Below are 15,620 nucleotides of genomic sequence, written 5' to 3' on the forward strand. Positions count from 1 at the left end.
GTGGCATGTAGAACTCATCAAGGTGCATGTACATTTGAAGTTTCAAAGTTGTAGGTGGAAGCACTTTGATTTTAGAGGGAATGTTAAGGTTTATGTTAAAGTTTTATATTAGAGGTCACAGTGACCTTGACCTTTGACCTAGTGACCCAAAAATGGTTGTGGTGTGTAGAAATCATCAAGGTGCATCTACATATGAAGTTTCAAAGTTGTAGGTGGACGCACTTTGATTTTAGACCTATGTTAAAAGTTATACAGTACAGGCAAAGTGTACTTTGACAAACGCCACTCGTTGCGGTGTTCATTTTACGGTGTTCGCTTACCAAACGACCCCCGCGATGGGTGTTCAGATCAAATATTCGCGGGGGCCGTTTTCCATAAGGTGGACACCGCGGACCCATAATATCTACCGCAGTGTTCATCGTGTTCGCTAGAAATAAAATAATTGAACATAAACATAGGTCGGTACCAATTTGCAGAAAGAATCTACTGTGCGTTTGAATGTTATAGGTGTCATTTGGTGTCTAAAAAATTAACAACGATAACAAACAATCACAATCGATTACCGCATACATGCGAAAAATTTCCATCTCTGTCCATTACCCAATAATCCCGAGATTTCCGATTTCATGCAAATTCTGGTCAATGTTGACGATAAAAGTGTGATAGAAATGCAAAAATCACAAACATTCGCCATATCTCTAAACTATCAAATGAATTTCTGCATATGTTTCTATTTAAAGATTTGATGAAATAAGCGCCCAATCAGAACAGGTGTATATTAACATTCGTAAATCACCTGACGCCTAGTGTGCGCGTTGTGTAGAGTTCATGTTCTGTTACAAATTGTAGCCACAAATCAATACATGTATACATGCCCATGATATTTTCATTTTCTTTGTTCTGAACCATAAAAAGCGCGCGAAAATTTGCGTGGGTGTATTTATTTTTGACACAAAATCTTCGTAGCGCAGACAGAATTGGGATCTTTTAATTTCGATTTAAAGTTTCGTAGTGAATTTCTTCTCAAGTACCAGGGTGGCTCTCGAATGATTTGGAATTGACATTTCATATGAATAAAATAAAAATCAAACACGCTGTAACACGCTATATTTAGATTTCATGCAACATGTACAAGTCATTTTCTGGAAATTGGGAAAAATGAAACCCAATTTTGTGAAAACAAAAAGGGCAATTGCATTGATAAACACCATAAAGTTATTCGTATTGATCATCTAAACACTTAGTTTTAGTTTCCGACTTAACGTACTGCCCGAGTTTAAGTACACATAAAAAATGTGCACATAATATCTACATGTACATGAAGTATATGATTTTATTTTGTACATGTACATTTAAAACGTGTGAATGACCCTCACAGACAGGTGTTTACGGTGGCTGCGCAGCATCGCAGTGATCACCACTGTTCCCGTTAACGATAGCGTGCAATCGCGGCAATTTAGGGTGTTTGCCGAACACCGCGGTCAGTAGCGTGTCCGCCCCCACGAAATGTCACCCATCGGGAAAATTGAACACCGCAGACACGCGTTTTTGTCAAAGTACACATTGCCTGTACTGTATATTAGAGGTCACAGTGACCTTGACCTTTGACCTAGTGACCCAAAAATGGGTGTGGCATGTAGAACTCATCAAGGTGCATCTAAGTTTGAAGTTGTAGGTGGAAGCATTTTGATTTTAGAGCTCATGTTAAAGTTTTATATTAGAGGTCACAGTGACCTTGACCTTTGACCTAGTGACCCAACAAGAGCTGTCAGAGGACAGCGCGCTCAACTATTCAAGTGCTTGACAGTATAATGTAAGCCATTATGGGGCAATTGTTCATATTCAATAATTTATAAGACTTTCTTTCAAAAATAAACAAGAGTTCCGCGGTCGGAGATGACCGCATTGAAGCCGGATTTTTTATTTAAATGACAGGAAAGTACCTTTCGTGTTTTTGTCAATGCAATACTTAAATTACTGAAATATTGTTCAAAGGTCAAAATGAAATGTAAGTACTTTTCAAGGCATGAGCAAACCTTGTGTTATGTTTTGAATGCATGCATATACATGAACAACAATAACATTTAAGGTCACAGTGACCTTGACCTTCAAATGAATGACATTGAAATGACCAGTGGTCATCTTCTAGTACTGGCCAATCTTTATTTCAAGTTTGAAGACTCTAGGTACAAGCATACCAAAGTTATAACATGAAATAAGAACTTTAACATTTTTACATTCAAGGTCACAGTGACCTTGACCTTCAAATGAATGACCTTGAAATGTCCAGTGGTTACTTACTAGTTCTGGCCAACCTTCATGTCAAGTTTCAAGACTCTAGGTCCAAGCATACCAAAGTTATAACAACTTTAACATTTTTACATTCAAGGTCACAGTGACCTTGACCTTCAAATGAATGACCTTGAAATGTCCAGTGGTTACTTACTAGTTCTGGCCAACCTTCATGTCAAGTTTCAAGACTCTAGGTCCAAGCATACCAAAGTTATAACAACTTTAACATTTTTATATTGAAGGTCACAGTGACCTTCACCTTCAAATGAATGACCTTGAAATGACCAGTGGTCATCTGTTAATCCTGGCCATCCTTCATGTCAAGTTTGAAGACTCTAGGTCCAAGCATACCAAAGTTATACCATGAAATAAGAACTTTAACATTTTTACATTCAAGGTCACAGTGACCTTGACCTTCAAATGAATGACCTTGAAATGACCAGTGGTTACTTACTAGTTATGGCCAACCTTCATGTCAAGTTTCAAGACTCTAGGTCCAAGCATACCAAAGTTATAACAACTTTAACATTTTTTATATTGAAGGTCACAGTGACCTTGACCTTCAAATGAATGACCTTGAAATGACCAGTGGTCATCTGTTAATCCTGGCCAACCTTCATGTCAAGTTTGAAGACTCTAGGTCCAAGCATACCAAAGTTATACCATGAAATAAGAACTTTAACATTTTCGAGCACGCCGCCACCCCGCCCGCCCGCCCGCCCGCCCCCCCCCGCCCGCCCGACAACATCAATCTATAAGCCGAGATTTTTTCGAAAAAAATCCGGCTAAAAAAGGAAAAAAAATGGGGGGGGGGGTGGAGAGGGGGGTATAATGTGGGGTGTGGTCATTTATGAGACAATCTTTCAAACAAAAAGAAAAGGAAAAAAAATTGGTGGGGAGGGTAGGGGGGGTAGGGGGGGTAGGGGGGGGGGGGTTGAGAGGGGGTATGATGTGGGGTGTGGTCATTTATTAGATGATCTTTCAAACATAAAAATAGGAAAATATTTTTTTTTGGGGGGGTGGGGGGGGGGGCAGGTATTCTGGGGTGGGGCGTGGGGTATTGTTTGGGTGGAATCCAAACAATCAGGAAGGTGTTGTTTTGTCAAAGTATTAATAAAATCTGATCATAAATAAAGAAGTTATGGCAATTTAAGCAAAATGTTCAAATATTTAAGTATAAAAGGGACCATAATTCTGTCAAAATGCTTGATACAGTTGTCTGCTCTTGTTTATAGGTTGGGGTCATGTTGGTAAACAAGTATGCAAACTATGAAAGCAATATGTCAAGGCACATAGGAAATATTTGGGTTAGTACGCAAACTTTAACATAGAATATTGATAATTTTAAGTATAAAAGGGGCAATAATTATGTCAAAATGCTTGATACAGTGGTCTGCTCTTGTGAATAGGTTGGGGTCATGTTGGTAAACAAGTATGCAAAATATAAAAGCAATATATCAAGGGACCATGAAAATAATTGGGGTAGTACGAAAACTTTAACATTTGCATGCTAACAGAAACGCCGACGCCGGGGTGAGTAGGATAGCTCCACTATATATATTTCATATATAATAGTCGAGCTAAAAATGGGTGTTGCGTGTAGAACTCATCAAGGTGCATCTACATATGAAGTTTCATAGTTGTAGGTGGAAGCACTTTGATTTTAGAGCCAATTTTAAGGTTTTAGCACAATGCCTACATCAGACGGCTGACGGCGTACGACGAGCTTGCTATGACAATACCTCGGGTTTTCTCCGAAAACAGCCGAGCTAAAAATTGTATCAAACATGAACATGTCAAACACGCTTTAATGTTTGAGGTAAACTTTTGAAATACTCATTCAAAATAATTTGACTGAGTTGATACAGATGGTAATAAACAGGCTTGACAATGATTTGATAATTGCCGAGAACAACTTGCAATTAATAAATTACCATGTTCAACACAAATTTACAGCACACAGTATCAAATATGGATTTCTTCTTAATTTGGTTGGAATTGAAAACACTTGTCCAGTTTATTTAACTTCTTTTCTGTGGTTACAAGAAAGATGTCAAAAGCCAAAAAATGGTACTTGAAATGACAGGAAACACACATTTGACAACAGACAATGACTGATCAAAATAGCATATATCTAAGAACTTTAACTTCAATGATTGGGCTCCATCATGCCACTGAGGCTGTGACTGGTATTGATATCAATGTAACCTTACCTGAAAAGACTTTGCGGCTTGTTATTCTTGACTTGACAACTATCCCAGGCCCAGTCACGTTCACCTAAACAGGAGGTTGGTCAGTAGAGGGTAAAGGGTTTGGCTTGGCTTACAGTCCCACTACTCACTATACAACTGTTCCAAAAACAATCAATTCCACCTAAGCAGGATAGAGGTCAGTACAGGTCCAGTGTTAGGCTTAAAATTCCGTTTCTGCTGCTAAGTAAGATATCTATCTCAACCATTATCACTTCCAACTAAGCAGGAGGGGGCAAGTAGTGTAAAGTGTTTGGTTTGGGTAACATTTCTGCTGTTCACTTGACAACTATTCCAACCACAGTCAACACCACCTAGACAGGAATAAGGATAGTACAGTTTCAGTGTCTGGTTCAAGTTCCATTCTAGCTACTCACAGAACATGTTTCACTGGCTGACCAATCTGACTTCTGTACATCAACTGTAAATATACAAAACCAAAAATGAAAGAGCTTTTCTAACTGATTTTTGTAATTAAAATTATGTGCAAAGAAATCAATTTAGTTCTAGGTGTACTAAGTAAACCACCTGTATTTGCAAAAAGTGTAATAAGATAGGCAGGTTTTGGCAAAAGTGCATACATGTATCTATTTTAATGTTTTATTAATTACCAAACACTACTTCAAAATCTTGAACCATTAAAAAAAACAATGTCTTAAATCTTATTTAACAGTTATCACATTTACATTTACATTTATGTTATTCAATAGACTTTATATTTTGGGGAAGTATAGGGCATGATAAGGGTTACTGCATTTCCTTTAACAACGATGTTTACTGTGTAAACAGTATTCAGCATGAAACAATTTTTAGCATAGGTGCAACGCACCTATGCTTAAGGTATATACGACATTTCGAAAACCCACATCGATCGGTTGACCATTATGAAGCCTTACCTGATCAAAAATCAGACGAAATATCTATTTAATTTAGTATATGGTAATTCTAACATTTTTTTTTTTGGAAACGTTTTTCTAACGTTTTCTTCCAAGAATATTGCTTACACGGTTTTAAGTGAATTTTTCTAAGACCGTTTTACGTGAAAAAACCTTCTAAGAAACTAAAACAAATTTCGTTCGTTAAACAATTCTGTTCTTATTGATAGTGACCTCACACCTTATTTCTATTTCCTTTGTTTACTGTTCTGATATTGTGCGTGTGTAAATTTACCACTGGAAATGGTAATGAGATATATTAGCAACGCAGGTCCATTGGGAGACCACTCAAAATAAACAAGAGCACCGCATAACGGGTGCCAACGCTCGGTGGTGAAAGCTTGTAAGAAAAAAATATTTTTTATTTTTTTTAGAGGTCACAGTGACCTTGACCTTTGACCTAGTGACCCAAAATTGGGTGTGGCGTGTAGAACTCATCAAGGTGAATCTACATATGAAGTTTCAAAGTTGTAGGTGGAAGCACTTTGATTTTAGAGCCTATGTTAAAGTTTTATATTAGAGGTCACAGTGACCTTGACCTTTGACCAAGTGACCCAAAAATGGGTGTGGCATGTAGAACTCATCAAGGTGCATGTACATTTGAAGTTTCAAAGTTGTAGGTGGAAGCACTTTGATTTTAGAGGGAATGTTAAGGTTTATGTTAAAGTTTTATATTAGAGGTCACAGTGACCTTGACCTTTGACCTAGTGACCCAAAAATGGTTGTGGTGTGTAGAAATCATCAAGGTGCATCTACATATGAAGTTTCAAAGTTGTAGGTGGACGCACTTTGATTTTAGACCTATGTTAAAAGTTATACAGTACAGGCAAAGTGTACTTTGACAAACGCCACTCGTTGCGGTGTTCATTTTACGGTGTTCGCTTACCAAACGACCCCCGCGATGGGTGTTCAGATCAAATATTCGCGGGGGCCGTTTTCCATAAGGTGGACACCGCGGACCCATAATATCTACCGCAGTGTTCATCGTGTTCGCTAGAAATAAAATAATTGAACATAAACATAGGTCGGTACCAATTTGCAGAAAGAATCTACTGTGCGTTTGAATGTTATAGGTGTCATTTGGTGTCTAAAAAATTAACAACGATAACAAACAATCACAATCGATTACCGCATACATGCGAAAAATTTCCATCTCTGTCCATTACCCAATAATCCCGAGATTTCCGATTTCATGCAAATTCTGGTCAATGTTGACGATAAAAGTGTGATAGAAATGCAAAAATCACAAACATTCGCCATATCTCTAAACTATCAAATGAATTTCTGCATATGTTTCTATTTAAAGATTTGATGAAATAAGCGCCCAATCAGAACAGGTGTATATTAACATTCGTAAATCACCTGACGCCTAGTGTGCGCGTTGTGTAGAGTTCATGTTCTGTTACAAATTGTAGCCACAAATCAATACATGTATACATGCCCATGATATTTTCATTTTCTTTGTTCTGAACCATAAAAAGCGCGCGAAAATTTGCGTGGGTGTATTTATTTTTGACACAAAATCTTCGTAGCGCAGACAGAATTGGGATCTTTTAATTTCGATTTAAAGTTTCGTAGTGAATTTCTTCTCAAGTACCAGGGTGGCTCTCGAATGATTTGGAATTGACATTTCATATGAATAAAATAAAAATCAAACACGCTGTAACACGCTATATTTAGATTTCATGCAACATGTACAAGTCATTTTCTGGAAATTGGGAAAAATGAAACCCAATTTTGTGAAAACAAAAAGGGCAATTGCATTGATAAACACCATAAAGTTATTCGTATTGATCATCTAAACACTTAGTTTTAGTTTCCGACTTAACGTACTGCCCGAGTTTAAGTACACATAAAAAATGTGCACATAATATCTACATGTACATGAAGTATATGATTTTATTTTGTACATGTACATTTAAAACGTGTGAATGACCCTCACAGACAGGTGTTTACGGTGGCTGCGCAGCATCGCAGTGATCACCACTGTTCCCGTTAACGATAGCGTGCAATCGCGGCAATTTAGGGTGTTTGCCGAACACCGCGGTCAGTAGCGTGTCCGCCCCCCACGAAATGTCACCCATCGGGAAAATTGAACACCGCAGACACGCGTTTTTGTCAAAGTACACATTGCCTGTACTGTATATTAGAGGTCACAGTGACCTTGACCTTTGACCTAGTGACCCAAAAATGGGTGTGGCATGTAGAACTCATCAAGGTGCATCTAAGTTTGAAGTTGTAGGTGGAAGCATTTTGATTTTAGAGCTCATGTTAAAGTTTTATATTAGAGGTCACAGTGACCTTGACCTTTGACCTAGTGACCCAACAAGAGCTGTCAGAGGACAGCGCGCTCAACTATTCAAGTGCTTGACAGTATAATGTAAGCCATTATGGGGCAATTGTTCATATTCAATAATTTATAAGACTTTCTTTCAAAAATAAACAAGAGTTCCGCGGTCGGAGATGACCGCATTGAAGCCGGATTTTTTATTTAAATGACAGGAAAGTACCTTTCGTGTTTTTGTCAATGCAATACTTAAATTACTGAAATATTGTTCAAAGGTCAAAATGAAATGTAAGTACTTTTCAAGGCATGAGCAAACCTTGTGTTATGTTTTGAATGCATGCATATACATGAACAACAATAACATTTAAGGTCACAGTGACCTTGACCTTCAAATGAATGACATTGAAATGACCAGTGGTCATCTTCTAGTACTGGCCAATCTTTATTTCAAGTTTGAAGACTCTAGGTACAAGCATACCAAAGTTATAACATGAAATAAGAACTTTAACATTTTTACATTCAAGGTCACAGTGACCTTGACCTTCAAATGAATGACCTTGAAATGTCCAGTGGTTACTTACTAGTTCTGGCCAACCTTCATGTCAAGTTTCAAGACTCTAGGTCCAAGCATACCAAAGTTATAACAACTTTAACATTTTTACATTCAAGGTCACAGTGACCTTGACCTTCAAATGAATGACCTTGAAATGTCCAGTGGTTACTTACTAGTTCTGGCCAACCTTCATGTCAAGTTTCAAGACTCTAGGTCCAAGCATACCAAAGTTATAACAACTTTAACATTTTTATATTGAAGGTCACAGTGACCTTCACCTTCAAATGAATGACCTTGAAATGACCAGTGGTCATCTGTTAATCCTGGCCATCCTTCATGTCAAGTTTGAAGACTCTAGGTCCAAGCATACCAAAGTTATACCATGAAATAAGAACTTTAACATTTTTACATTCAAGGTCACAGTGACCTTGACCTTCAAATGAATGACCTTGAAATGACCAGTGGTTACTTACTAGTTATGGCCAACCTTCATGTCAAGTTTCAAGACTCTAGGTCCAAGCATACCAAAGTTATAACAACTTTAACATTTTTTATATTGAAGGTCACAGTGACCTTGACCTTCAAATGAATGACCTTGAAATGACCAGTGGTCATCTGTTAATCCTGGCCAACCTTCATGTCAAGTTTGAAGACTCTAGGTCCAAGCATACCAAAGTTATACCATGAAATAAGAACTTTAACATTTTCGAGCACGCCGCCACCCCGCCCGCCCGCCCGCCCGCCCCCCCCGCCCGCCCGACAACATCAATCTATAAGCCGAGATTTTTTCGAAAAAAATCCGGCTAAAAAAGGAAAAAAAATGGGGGGGGGGGTGGAGAGGGGGGTATAATGTGGGGTGTGGTCATTTATGAGACAATCTTTCAAACAAAAAGAAAAGGAAAAAAAATTGGTGGGGAGGGTAGGGGGGGTAGGGGGGGTAGGGGGGGGGGGTTGAGAGGGGGTATGATGTGGGGTGTGGTCATTTATTAGATGATCTTTCAAACATAAAAATAGGAAAATATTTTTTTTTGGGGGGGTGGGGGGGGGGGGCAGGTATTCTGGGGTGGGGCGTGGGGTATTGTTTGGGTGGAATCCAAACAATCAGGAAGGTGTTGTTTTGTCAAAGTATTAATAAAATCTGATCATAAATAAAGAAGTTATGGCAATTTAAGCAAAATGTTCAAATATTTAAGTATAAAAGGGACCATAATTCTGTCAAAATGCTTGATACAGTTGTCTGCTCTTGTTTATAGGTTGGGGTCATGTTGGTAAACAAGTATGCAAACTATGAAAGCAATATGTCAAGGCACATAGGAAATATTTGGGTTAGTACGCAAACTTTAACATAGAATATTGATAATTTTAAGTATAAAAGGGGCAATAATTATGTCAAAATGCTTGATACAGTGGTCTGCTCTTGTGAATAGGTTGGGGTCATGTTGGTAAACAAGTATGCAAAATATAAAAGCAATATATCAAGGGACCATGAAAATAATTGGGGTAGTACGAAAACTTTAACATTTGCATGCTAACAGAAACGCCGACGCCGGGGTGAGTAGGATAGCTCCACTATATATATTTCATATATAATAGTCGAGCTAAAAATGGGTGTTGCGTGTAGAACTCATCAAGGTGCATCTACATATGAAGTTTCATAGTTGTAGGTGGAAGCACTTTGATTTTAGAGCCAATTTTAAGGTTTTAGCACAATGCCTACATCAGACGGCTGACGGCGTACGACGAGCTTGCTATGACAATACCTCGGGTTTTCTCCGAAAACAGCCGAGCTAAAAATTGTATCAAACATGAACATGTCAAACACGCTTTAATGTTTGAGGTAAACTTTTGAAATACTCATTCAAAATAATTTGACTGAGTTGATACAGATGGTAATAAACAGGCTTGACAATGATTTGATAATTGCCGAGAACAACTTGCAATTAATAAATTACCATGTTCAACACAAATTTACAGCACACAGTATCAAATATGGATTTCTTCTTAATTTGGTTGGAATTGAAAACACTTGTCCAGTTTATTTAACTTCTTTTCTGTGGTTACAAGAAAGATGTCAAAAGCCAAAAAATGGTACTTGAAATGACAGGAAACACACATTTGACAACAGACAATGACTGATCAAAATAGCATATATCTAAGAACTTTAACTTCAATGATTGGGCTCCATCATGCCACTGAGGCTGTGACTGGTATTGATATCAATGTAACCTTACCTGAAAAGACTTTGCGGCTTGTTATTCTTGACTTGACAACTATCCCAGGCCCAGTCACGTTCACCTAAACAGGAGGTTGGTCAGTAGAGGGTAAAGGGTTTGGCTTGGCTTACAGTCCCACTACTCACTATACAACTGTTCCAAAAACAATCAATTCCACCTAAGCAGGATAGAGGTCAGTACAGGTCCAGTGTTAGGCTTAAAATTCCGTTTCTGCTGCTAAGTAAGATATCTATCTCAACCATTATCACTTCCAACTAAGCAGGAGGGGGCAAGTAGTGTAAAGTGTTTGGTTTGGGTAACATTTCTGCTGTTCACTTGACAACTATTCCAACCACAGTCAACACCACCTAGACAGGAATAAGGATAGTACAGTTTCAGTGTCTGGTTCAAGTTCCATTCTAGCTACTCACAGAACATGTTTCACTGGCTGACCAATCTGACTTCTGTACATCAACTGTAAATATACAAAACCAAAAATGAAAGAGCTTTTCTAACTGATTTTTGTAATTAAAATTATGTGCAAAGAAATCAATTTAGTTCTAGGTGTACTAAGTAAACCACCTGTATTTGCAAAAAGTGTAATAAGATAGGCAGGTTTTGGCAAAAGTGCATACATGTATCTATTTTAATGTTTTATTAATTACCAAACACTACTTCAAAATCTTGAACCATTAAAAAAAACAATGTCTTAAATCTTATTTAACAGTTATCACATTTACATTTACATTTATGTTATTCAATAGACTTTATATTTTGGGGAAGTATAGGGCATGATAAGGGTTACTGCATTTCCTTTAACAACGATGTTTACTGTGTAAACAGTATTCAGCATGAAACAATTTTTAGCATAGGTGCAACGCACCTATGCTTAAGGTATATACGACATTTCGAAAACCCACATCGATCGGTTGACCATTATGAAGCCTTACCTGATCAAAAATCAGACGAAATATCTATTTAATTTAGTATATGGTAATTCTAACATTTTTTTTTTTGGAAACGTTTTTCTAACGTTTTCTTCCAAGAATATTGCTTACACGGTTTTAAGTGAATTTTTCTAAGACCGTTTTACGTGAAAAAACCTTCTAAGAAACTAAAACAAATTTCGTTCGTTAAACAATTCTGTTCTTATTGATAGTGACCTCACACCTTATTTCTATTTCCTTTGTTTACTGTTCTGTGAGAGGTCAAATGTTTACATAACTGAATTCATAAGGCCCTGGTTTAAGGATATGTAACATTTCATCGGTTAATTATAAATAGAAATTAATATTCTCAGCAGGAAGTGGGGCATAAAGCACTTTTATTCTTTGAAAATGTGTAAAAAATGGCGGAGTGAATGTTTTCTGATTTATGACATGGATTCTGACCTGCCTTTCTATGGATTTGATGAAGTAGAGTTTGAAAAAAAAAAAAAAATTTATAGATAGATGTGTCTCATGATTATTATATCTCAATTCTATTTTAATTAAATCTTATCAAACATACTAAATTATGAAAAAAGCAATGAATATAGTGCAAACATGTACAAATGTTATAATCAGAGAGTAAGTAAAAAATCCCCCAAAAAGGGAAACGCCGCAAAAATTCCCACTGCTATAGGTAGCAACCCGCTTCCCCTAAAATGGATTGAGGGCCCTGCAAGACATATGGTGGTTACTACACTGTAACTCCAATATAGTGCGGTTTGTTATAACGCTGTATCCAATATAATGCGGGGGGTCCTTGGATCCCGTTTTTTCTCCAACCTTCCATTTCTGATTCAAATCCATGTTATGCAACTTCATGTATTTTCAGAAAATTCAAAGAAGCCGGCGATCACAGTTTGATTGCTTTATCCATCCGTTTAAATGATTTTAATTGATTAGAGGTTAATAAATTAAACGACATTTGACAGCTAATTGGTGTTATTATGATCATCATCATCATCATATTATGTTGTGTAATGTCAATAAAGGTGTGAAAACTTGCGAGTCCGTGTTTATTACATGTATTCCCTAACAGAGCGGTTCGGTGCGCTTATTTCAATAAGGCAAGTGCAAGCAGAATAATTATCAAATTAAAATTAAAGTTATTTAAAAAGATTACCTGTTTATGTTTTGTATTTATCGTGTATTGTATTTCATTGTATAAACTATGGCTGTGTAAGTGTGTTATCGTTTATTATATGCTACACATGCTTGATAAATAAAAATATCTGTGTGTGTGTTTAATGTTTCAGTACGTATACGAAAAATAAATTAAAAAATCCTGACGATTTATTAACATGCTTACGCAGTGTAATAGTAAACAGAGATGCACTTAAATTTTTGCCAGTTATCAGAAAGTCAACGGAAAGCACTTTTTTTACATGCTGCGTATGACGCAATAAAACCATTTCTTTGTACATGTATCGTATTGCATTCAATCTAAATTTAAATTTGCTCGTCCAATGTAAGCTCAGTGTCCCATAATGCACTGTACTAATTTTTCTGAAAAATGGCGTAGGCATAAGACTTTGTTTACGAAATTCGTAAACATATTTCTTGTCATAAATGTTTAACAATATTTGTTTGTAAGTGATGTTGTAATTATATTGGATTATCGGATAAATGTGCACATTAGAAAAGCGGTATGTATACTGTTATCGTTACATTCGGTTCATATGCATGTATTTGCGGATGACAACACAGCATGACAATACACAGGAGTGACAGGACCTATATTATAGGCTATATACTATACCTGTTTTTATAGCCCCCTTAAATAAATAAGCTCAAAACTTATAACACTGTCCGTTTATAACGCTGATGCGTGGCTTGGACCCCGTCATCCGCGTTATATTGGAGTTACAGTGTATAAAGGACATCGCACATTTGACATTTCACACCACCAAACATAGGTTGGTTACAATAAAAGACACTGCACATTTTACATTTCACACCGCCAGACATCAGGTGGATACAATACAGGACACCACACATTTGACATTTCACATCGCCAGACAATTAGGTTGGTTACAATAAAAGACACTGCACATTTGACATTTCACACAGCCAGACATAGGGTGGTTACTATAAAGGGTTCTATAAAACTTAAATAGAGTGGAGAAAAAACACCTGTGGCTGGTGATGGATATGGAAAGTGGAGTTATGAAATGTAAATTATGCACAAACATGAAAAGTAAATTTAAACTAACTAATGTTGCTACAAGCCAGACATAGGTTTGATACAAAAAAGAACACCGCACATTTGACACTTCACACAGACATACATAGGGTGGTTACAATTCAGGACACGGCTTAGATTTGACACTTCACACCGCCAGACATAGGGTGGTTACAATAAAGGGCACAGCTAATTTGACACTTCACACTGCCTGACATAGGGTGGTTACAATACAGAACACCGCACCTTTGACACTTCACACTGCCAGGCATAGGGTGGTTACAATACACGACACCCCACCTTTGACACTTCACACTGCCAGATATAGGGTGGTTACAATACAGGACACTGCACATTTTACACTTCACACCACCAGACATAGGGCAGTGCTCACGCTGCTGCCAGACATTATCGCCAATGGCGATTATTTTATCCAACTGGCTATTATTTCTTAAAATTGTCTAGAAAAAATGGTGATTATTTTATCCGCCTACATAAAAAAACAAATTGCCACTAAATGTTGTCCGGCGATTGCGAAACGCCTGCAAATCGGGCCATCAAGCAGGAAAAATTGATAACGAGATTACCTGTGTACACACTCGACCCTGTGTATTGTCATACACGCTTCAATAACTTCTGCGACATTGTGGCCTAGAGCATTTTTCTCAATCAGTGTCCGACAGCAGTGATATATTTCGGAAAAAACGTCTTTAATCTCCCTGTGCTTTACCAATTATCGGTAACTGTTAGATCTTTGTTAATTTTTCGCCAATTATTATTTAATCGTCATTATTGAAAATCGCCGCTAATATTGTTGGCTGGTTTTGTTTTGCACGCCATTTTTTCTGCAATTAGATTACGTTGAACATTGCTTGATGAAATAATTATTTAATCGCCATCAACTAATTATCCCCGTAATTACCGCTGTTTGTCGTCTGCTTTAACATAATGATTCCAATTTTTAACCAGGTAACCTGGTTTTCCCAATTCAAAGGGACCCGACATATGCCATGGTCAGCTGATTTTAACGAAACACGTGTTTGGAATTACACTAAGGTGGTGTATTTTAACTTACGCGCTGTGACGTTAATTGATGTAAACATGATCGGCATTGCGAAAGTGTTATTTTTGGAATAATAATTTACAATTGATATTGGCCTCTGCCTACAATATTGCGGCCGATGGCAAACGCCGTATTAAGAGATAAAGTAGTCGAACGATATGCACATTTTATATTATGCATATTAATATTTTATATTATGCATATTTCATGTGCAAAACGCGTACAATTTTTCGGATTACCGTTTTCGGATACTGTATTTTTTTCGTCCATTATGATTTATTTTCGAAGTTCATAACAGCAAAAATAGAATGACGAATACACATGAGGTGATACGGAAGGTGTGGTTTATAATATTTCGAGTATTCACCAAAAATTGCAATTGGAAAAACTATAAAAAATAGTATAATTAGTGCTCTGGGTGGGTTGGGGCCTCTGCCCTTAATTCTTATGTGTATGTAACTGTAGCTGAGATCTGGTTTGTTAAGTCACACCCGCAACATTGATTGTATTCTTTATTGTAAAGCCATGATAATATTTTATAAGAAAATGACACACTGATATTATGCTTGTTTTTGAGTATATATATATATTATAACTTAAATCAATAGATATACATTTAATAAAACATAGATAAAATGAGATTCATGGTTTTTTCTTTCTTTTTGCCTTCAGTACCGTTTTGCGGAAAAGTCCGCATATGTTTTGGCTATTAATTTTTTAAGGAAAAAAAATATGGCTATTATTTTCTGAAGGCCAGAGTGAGCACTGATAGGGTGGTTACATTACAGGAAACTGCACATTTGACACTTCAACCGCCAGACATAGGGTGGTTACAATACAGGACACTGCACATTTTACAC

The 15,620-nt window shown here is 37.1% G+C and overlaps 1 protein-coding gene across 3 annotated transcripts in view; it reads right to left on the reverse strand.

The window, feature by feature from the left end:
- Window positions 1-15,620, reverse strand: part of LOC127864941 (uncharacterized) — a 186,726-nt gene that overhangs the window by 98,827 nt on the left and 72,279 nt on the right. The window contains exons 2-4 of one of the 3 annotated variants that reach the window (XM_052404833.1): window positions 10,961-11,004; window positions 4,919-4,962; window positions 4,506-4,569 (exon numbers count right to left, since the gene is read on the reverse strand). The exons of the other annotated variants lie outside the window; for them this stretch is intronic. Coding sequence (XP_052260793.1) covers window positions 4,506-4,569; window positions 4,919-4,925 — 71 coding nt within the window. The 5' untranslated portion in view covers window positions 4,926-4,962; window positions 10,961-11,004. The remainder of the gene's footprint in view (window positions 1-4,505; window positions 4,570-4,918; window positions 4,963-10,960; window positions 11,005-15,620) is intronic. 3 annotated transcript variants of the gene reach the window in all.

Source organism: Dreissena polymorpha, chromosome 1 (assembly GCF_020536995.1).
Source record: "Dreissena polymorpha isolate Duluth1 chromosome 1, UMN_Dpol_1.0, whole genome shotgun sequence".
Classification (NCBI taxonomy): Eukaryota; Metazoa; Mollusca; class Bivalvia; order Myida; family Dreissenidae; genus Dreissena; species Dreissena polymorpha.